Source organism: Podarcis cretensis (assembly GCF_951804945.1).
Source record: "Podarcis cretensis genome assembly, chromosome: 4".
Lineage (NCBI taxonomy): Eukaryota > Metazoa > Chordata > Lepidosauria > Squamata > Lacertidae > Podarcis > Podarcis cretensis.
The window spans coordinates 74,158,488-74,166,368 of NC_137173.1; the positions used below are offsets into that span (position 1 = coordinate 74,158,488).

At 40.2% G+C, this 7,881-nt stretch overlaps 1 protein-coding gene across 2 annotated transcripts in view; it reads left to right on the forward strand.

Annotated features, from left to right (window-relative positions):
* CYFIP1 (cytoplasmic FMR1 interacting protein 1) overlaps positions 1-5,822 on the forward strand; it is a 59,821-nt gene extending 53,999 nt beyond the window's left edge. For both annotated transcript variants that reach the window (XM_079972448.1, XM_079972447.1), the window contains exons 27-31: positions 1,925-1,997; positions 2,918-3,012; positions 3,269-3,507; positions 4,426-4,573; positions 4,710-5,822. In XM_079972448.1, the coding sequence (XP_079828574.1) occupies positions 1,925-1,997; positions 2,918-3,012; positions 3,269-3,507; positions 4,426-4,573; positions 4,710-4,874 (720 nt within the window). In that variant the 3' untranslated portion in view covers positions 4,875-5,822. The remainder of the gene's footprint in view (positions 1-1,924; positions 1,998-2,917; positions 3,013-3,268; positions 3,508-4,425; positions 4,574-4,709) is intronic.
* Positions 5,823-7,881: the final 2,059 nt, after the last annotated feature.

Genomic DNA, 7,881 nt, shown 5'->3' on the forward strand with positions numbered 1-7,881 from the left:
CTGGGCAGCCCAGGACCTCCATCCACACTGCCCAGGCCTGCGCCCCAGGAAGGTCACTTTGGTGCTGCTTATGTTGACTTCACCCTCAGAAGCACACTCCATTGTCTCTCGAGGCAGACAGATGCCAACTTTTAAGGGACCGTTAAACCATAGTCTCATTGCATAAAACTTTACAAGACTATTTCCTTTATCGGTAATGATTATATGGGAAAGGACTAAGGTTTAGAGAGATGTGGGAACTCCAGGAAGATATCAGACGTCGAGGAACATTGGGAACGCAACCGGGAAAGCGGGGAGGGAAATTTGGAATCCAAAGGGCATAAAATTATTATTTTATTTTTCTTCTATTGTAATCTGTATTGCATATTAAAGGGGGGAACTCGCGGAAGGGAACAGGTCGATTTTAGGGGATGGGAAAATATTTTTAAAATTGAGTCAATGATAATAAGTTTAAATTTGGGATAAGAACTTGTTGAAATTCTTTTTTGTTTATTTGTAAGAATTGGAATACAGGAGGGGGAGGGGAGGGGAAGTCCTGAAAAGATGTTATTGGGAAAAAGATTTTATGGAAAATCTTAATAAATATCATTTTAAAAAAAAAATGATTATATGGATTTGCAGGTGCCAGACAGATATACCTGCCTTTGGGACTCATAAACATTTCCCCCCAGAGACAGTGGAGAAGATAGTCATAACGGGACCAAGAGAAACAGGAAGAACATTTTTTTTTTTGTTTAATTAATCCTCTTGCTGGTGCTTCTTTGGATGCAAGCCAGCGTTTAACAGTAGCTGTTGACTAATTTTGTTTTTTGTACACTTGGCACTTGAGCGTATATTTTTGGAAATATTTGCCCGATTAGCCAAATGTGACCAACCATGGTTTTGGCCTAGAACTAATGTGGGTGGTGTGTTTTTTGTGTGTGTGTAAGGTATAGAAATATAAGAAGAAAGGGGTGATGGGTACAAATCAGTTCCATTTAAGTTATGATGTGTGGTGTATGTGTGTTCTCTTACACTGAGGGTGGGAACTGAAGGCAAATTCCAGAAATGAGCCCTGATGCTGCCTTGTAAAATGACACTTGGCTTTCATTTTGCCTGGCTGCCTTGTGCATTTGGAGAGGAAAAACAAAGCAGTTTGCATTGCCAAAGCGTGCTAATTTTCTGAGCTAGTTTCATCACTGAATTACCTAGGTTACGGAAATTGCTTCAGAATGGTCAGTGCGCTTACTTGACCAGACCTTTGAATTACTGCTCTTGCGGAAACTATCCTTGGGAGATAATGGATTATGGAAATAATGCTGATCAAAATAAAAGCATGATTCACTGCTTGGTTCACATCTCTCCGTCTACCACTTGAACATTGTGTTAGGCTTTTTGGTAGAGAATGCTAATAAATTTTCTAATTCTGCCTGTAGAATAGGCTCTCTGTTTTAACAGGAAGGTGTAGCTTTATTAAGAGTCTTGAGGACTGAAACCAATGTGACGTAGAAAATCCAAGATTCAATTTTGCATTAAAACACACACACACACACACACACACACACACACACACACACCATGCACAAGCTTTAATTGGTGTAAGAGGATTTTTGTTTTAAACCCATTTCCTCTGTACTATCTGCCTAATGTAAATCTGCCATAGTACTAATATCTTGAGAGCTGGAAAATGGCGTGGGGTAAAATTTTTATCCCACCAGGTATTGTTCCTCCCTTGCTTTTTGAGTTTGAAGCAGAATCTAGAAATCCAATCCCAGATCTGCCACGTCGCATCTGTTTCAGCCCAAGGCAACCTCTTGCAATTGCATTTTGCAAGAGGCCAAGGCGACATGCGCTGCTTCTGAAAAGTGTTTAGCTGGCTGGACTGGTGCCGTCAAATGCTGCTGGTGTGTTGTGTTTTCAATGAGTTCTGTCCGCTTTGTTGCAGTCACTGGAGGAAGTGTGTGATCTGTTGCATGCTGCACCATTCCAGAATATTTTGCCAAGAGTTCATGTCAAAGGTATGTCTCCTTATAGTGACCCGTCAACCTGAATGCACTGACCAAGGGTTCCATAGGGAGGCCATTTCCTACACTGAAAGCATTGGGATGAAAAACACGTTGCGAAAAGTATTGCTTAGCCCCTTGTGTAACTTGGAGTACTTGCTGCTTGGGAGAGTTTGTTTCCTGCGCAATGCAGTGTTTCTCCACCACTTCCTGTTGCCAGCAGCACATATTTCCCGCTGCCTCCTCACCCACCAACAGCATTCTCACTAGTTTGCCAACTGAAGTCAAGCAGTTTCCCCCTTGCCTTGCTTAAAAGCAGACAAACTTGTCATCTCAATAGACAGCCAAGGAATTGGCCAGCATCACTGCCAGTTCAGTTCACCCACTTGCTGCAAAACATTTCCCGTCGCAAATGATGTGTGAACCAATGCCTTTTGAAAACTTTGAAAATCAGTTCCCCTATACATAAAATTCCATTCCCTGGAGTCTGGAATTTTGCGTTTGATAAGATTTATCTTAATGGATTTTAATGTGTGTGGGAAGAAAAGTATGTTGGAACACAATAGCTTTATTTTAGGAGTCAAGTAAGCAGCTCCCACTGCGAGTGTCCTGCTGTTGATTTCTTTTCAATTAAAGGAAACTATGGCAGAGGAATAAATCAAGCAAAAGGGAACCATTTTGATCCTCAGATCTTTCCTTTAAGTGCTAGGTTCTTTATGACTCTTGTTTTATGTTTTTTTGTACTGTATTTTATTGTCCTCTTATCGGTAGGCCTTTTTGGTTCCTATCCTCCTTGAGTGTGTAATGCGGGAAATTATGGGATTTTTAAAAAGCAATACAATGAATGCATAACCATTATTGGAACAATGCTAAGGTGTTTCTCTTTTAAGCACTACTTGCCTTTAAAAAAACAAAATAATGTTGTCTCATTCCAGAGGGTGAAAGACTGGATGCTAAAATGAAGAGACTAGAATCAAAGTATGCTCCACTCCACCTCGTTCCACTGATTGAAAGACTAGGAACACCTCAGGTACAGCTTTCATTCTTTGGGCAGTAAAGCTGTATTCTCCCCCCCCCCCAAAAAAAAATAAATAAATCCACAGTACAAGGGAAAAGATGCCTGGGCATCATTTGGCTTGCAGTTAGGGCTGCTGGATAGAGCCATCAAGCGCATTGCCAGTTGCTCAGTGCCTGGAGACAGGGTTACGGGGACATTGCAGTAATTCTCCGGAGGTAATTTTCTTCTTTACGTACTATCATGGTATTCTCTTTGGTTGCAACTGTAGCAAATTGCCATCGCAAGAGAAGGAGACTTGTTGACCAAGGAGCGCCTCTGCTGTGGGCTGTCCATGTTTGAAGTCATCTTGACCAGGATTCGAACCTTCCTTGATGACCCAATCTGGCGTGGGCCTCTCCCCAGCAACGGTGTGATGCATGTTGACGAATGTGTGGAATTCCACCGCTTGTGGAGCGCAATGCAGTTTGTGTACTGCATTCCTGTGGGGACTCATGAGTTTACCGTTGAGTACGTATCTTGAGTGCTTGCTTAAGGCCCCCATATATAACGCTTGCTTATTTCAGTAGCTAGGTGTGGGCTGTCACCAAGAAAACGATGAAATCAGTTTGGAATTTTTGATCACACGGCAAATGGAAAGAGGGAAAAAGCCAATCTGTATTACGAGTTTTACTAGGGAAGGAATGTGATGTGAGCACAGAGCTGAAGCCATCCTGGAATATTAAGTGTGCGATTTCAATTCTTTTTGATCATTGTAGCACTCCCAACATAGTCGCCTCATGTACTCCTTGAATGCCCTTTTTAGTATGACCTTAGAAACAATTGCATTTCTTGCAAAGACCTGCTTTTTGTTGTTGTCTGAGGTGTATATATCTTTTAGAACCAAATTTCTTACCAAGGCTTTACAAATTTGCCTAATAAAACTTTAAAAGGGGGAATGGGAAATGATTTATCCTATAAAGGTTGGGGAGTAGAAATGTAAACCACGATTATTAGCAGTATTCTTTTTATGGCTTATTATTTTTATGGCTGCTCACTAAACAAAATAAATTGAACTGAACATAGTCACCAAAGTAGTACCCTAATATAAGCCTATGGAAATCTCAGGAAATTGGCAGTGCTGTATTCTTGCCAGTCACTGGCCTGTTCTTCAGAATCAAGGGGAGATGAGGATGGTAAACTCAGGCAAATGGGATGGTATGCAGTTCTGCTAGCCAGTTAACACTCTAGCATTGTAGCACTGCAAGGTAGCAAGTGTTTGGATGAATAATTCCATGCTGCTGCTTATTTTAGACCTGTAATAATAACTTCATAAGATGTCCCTCTGAACAACATCTAGGCCACTTAACGCTAGAAATCTTAACACAGTTCAGTGTTTTCAAAGTTCTGTGTTTCATTTTGACTCTTTCTACGCATCTCACTTCACAGGCAGTGTTTCGGAGATGGGTTGCACTGGGCTGGCTGTATGATAATTGTGCTTTTGGGACAACAGCGTCGTTTTGACGTGCTGGATTTCTGCTACCACTTACTGAAAGTACAGAAACACGATGGCAAAGATGAGGTCATAAAGAACGTGGTAAGTTGACAGAAGCAGTCTCCGTTTCTCATTCTGCCTATTTCTGTTTTTGACACCGTGGCAATATTTCTTTCGAATTTCCTGAGGCATAAGTAACCTGGCCTTCTCCTTAACTGTTCATGTTTTGGTTCTGCAGCCTTTGAAGAAAATGGTCGAGAGAATCCGCAAGTTCCAGATCCTGAACGATGAGATCATTACTATATTGGACAAGTATTTGAAATCTGGTGACGGAGAAGGCACCCCCGTGGAGCACGTCCGCTGTTTCCAGCCTCCCATTCATCAGTCGCTGGCCAGTAACTAGGAAAGATCCACTTTTCTCTTTTCCTTTGGAAAGTATACCTGCTGCACCACAATGCCAGACAAGATTTGATGGCTAAGGGGAGTATTATCTTGACCATCACTGTTTTCTAGTATTGCCTGAGCACCTTCTGTGAGGACCAGGTCTTTAGCTGTTTCCGAGCATAATATCTGTACACAGTTCTCAGTTTTTTAGACTATTTTTAATGTACTTTTGATAAAAGGCTTTCGACTGCAGCCTCTTTTTTAGCCTTAAAATCCTTTGCATTTCTCCAGCTGTTGTAATCATTCTAGAGAGGTTTATAGTGTATGGGGTCTTCTTCCATTTGTCCACTTACTAGCAAGAATGAAATGTTGTCCTTTTCAAGGGTGTCTTTTTTTTTTTTGTAATTTTCATGTGTAACAGAAGCATTACCCTGCTTTGCTAGCCTTTACGGAAAATGCCCTATTTTGTAACTCCACAAGTGTCTTTCATCACTGGAATGTTCTTTCTCGGAACATCTGTAGCCCCAATATCTTTGGAAATAAAGGTTTTAAAGGGGATGTTTTTAAAAGATTATAAGATGGAAGCAATTAATGGTTTTAATATGTGGAGTGTCTGCCCATGCAGACTTAATGGCTCCTGCTGCTGCTTTTTTAGCTTTTAAAATAAAATGGGGAGAGAGCTGAATACCATTTTCCACATTGGACGCAAACAAAGCAGCTGTGTGAGTCACTCTACAACTATATATAGAGCATACTTTGGTTTGATAGAATTTAGAATTATACCCTTTTCAAGTTTTGTTTTTTTGTTTTGGTTCATTCTTAGAAAAGGACTCTACCTTTCCTAACACTTAGCCTCTTTCCAATGCCAAGCTTGGTGAATATTTATAATTTTACTTTTGTGAATCATGGGTCAGTAGTTTAACTACTTCTGAAGCTAAATTCTGAATTAAAACATGTTAAAAGACAACTATGAATGTAAGAGTCACTCTTGTCAAGCTCCCGTCTAGTGAGAGGAAGAGGTGTTTGCAAATTGCCCTTCTAGGGCCTGTCACTCACAGGCATCATTCTGACACCCAACATGCTGTGCAGTCCTTTTGTGTGGGTTTGTGTGGGTTGTAATCTTACACTCTCTTAACAATTCAGCCACATTGCAAGACCTGTTTAAGGTATAGGTTAAAAATAAAGCTGGCAGTCACATCAGTAGCTTTCCATTTTACAAGGGCAAATCAAATCCTCTATGGCTTATTTCTTGGCATCTTTGATTGGTGTGTGGGAAGAAGAGTTCATTGCTATAATTCAGACACTTGGTTCTGATAGCTTTCAGAACGAAGTTAAACAGCCAAATAGTTTTGTGTCCCAAAACTATTAGAAATAATTTGTCTCTCGCTTTTTTGTACGTGGTTTTAAAATGCTATTTGTCTTATAAGGAAAGGCTGCTGTACATTTCACCAGCATGCAAAAAAACCATCTCTTATTTAGAATTTACTTTCAGTGGAACAGATAAGGCGGCTAAATTAATACAAACATTTGCTGTCTATATACAAACCAATCTCTAAATTGAAAATAGCATGTGGGTGGTACAAACTGTTTTTGCTATCAATGGCTCCAGTTGCTGTCTCAAATACTACTATATGTAATACATGCAGGTGAGAGCTGAAGCATAGCATTTACCTCTTCTAATTTGGAGCGTAACGCTTGGTTTTTCAGTCATGCTCCTTTTTCGTTTCTAACAGATATAATATACTGCTGTGACATGTACGCAGGAACTATTTTAATTTTAGCAAAGTTTCGTGAAGTATTTTCAAACAGCCGTGAACATTGCAAAAAGGAAACAGATCCTCGCAAGTTCCAACCTGTGAAGCAACAGTTTGGGTTTCACAATGGACTATGCTTTATTGTGTCATGATTACGGCACATGTCCTCCTCTGCTGTGTTTTAAGAGCGGTTTAGATTAACCAGTTTAGTCTGCTGCCTGAACCCTACCTGGCCAGTGATTAATCAATCTCACCTATGGTTCATTTGAAACATGCCAGTTTCAAAATGCATGGTTTTAAGATTAGGCAGAACCAGACAATGAGAAGTTGCAAAAGCTTCTTGGTTCCCTCCTTGTGGTTCTACTGCAAGATGGAAAATGTGTATGTTTTAAAAGCACTACTAGTTTTAGTCCTGGTGGTCTCTGATGCTTTGATTACATATCCTTGTCTTCCTTTGAAGACCTAAGCTGTTCATAAAACAGAAGGAATGTGTTGTCTCCCCGTTTATCCTTCTCTAGTCAGATGTATAAAAAGCTTCTAGGCATAAATGTATTCCCTTCACACACACACCCCATTTTGTTTAATATAGACTCCCTATCTGCATGTCAATAGTTTTGCTCTGCCTATGACATATGCTTAAAACCTGTGCTGAACTTCATTTTTAGGTCAACAAGAAGTCTTGGTTCCCATGGAAAACAGGGCAGAGTTGCTCTAAATAGCACTAATTAGGAACTACATTGGTGAGAAAGAAGATAAAAGGCATCTTTCTACAATGTGGTTAATCAAAGCTGGCTTTGGTTTAAACTTACAGGTTGGCTATGATGGTTACAGCTAGCTAATGCAGGTGAACTGTTGTTTTTACTTGAAAAGCACTGTGGAATGTTTAGCAAAAGCAGGTTTGTTTCTTCATAATACAGTGCAGAGCAAACAAGCCTCATGCCGAACCATATGTTATATCTAAACTGGGCCTATAATCTGTTAACACAAATGAGTGGGTGTAGATGGTATCTAATGCGTCACATAAAAAGAACCTCTTTATAGTAACAGCATTTTTCTGCTTTTAATCTATGTAGATTAAGGTTGCAGCTCAAGGTTTCTTCCAGCTGGGAGAAGGCAAACTTTACACAAGGTTCAGTGGGTTTCACCTAATTCCATTCCCTGAATGTATGAGTAAATTAACAGTTGTTCCATACACTGAAACGCAAGGCTACCTAACTAATTTAGGAAAGCAGCACAAAAAGATGGCCAGGTATGTGTCAATTCACCTCTCAC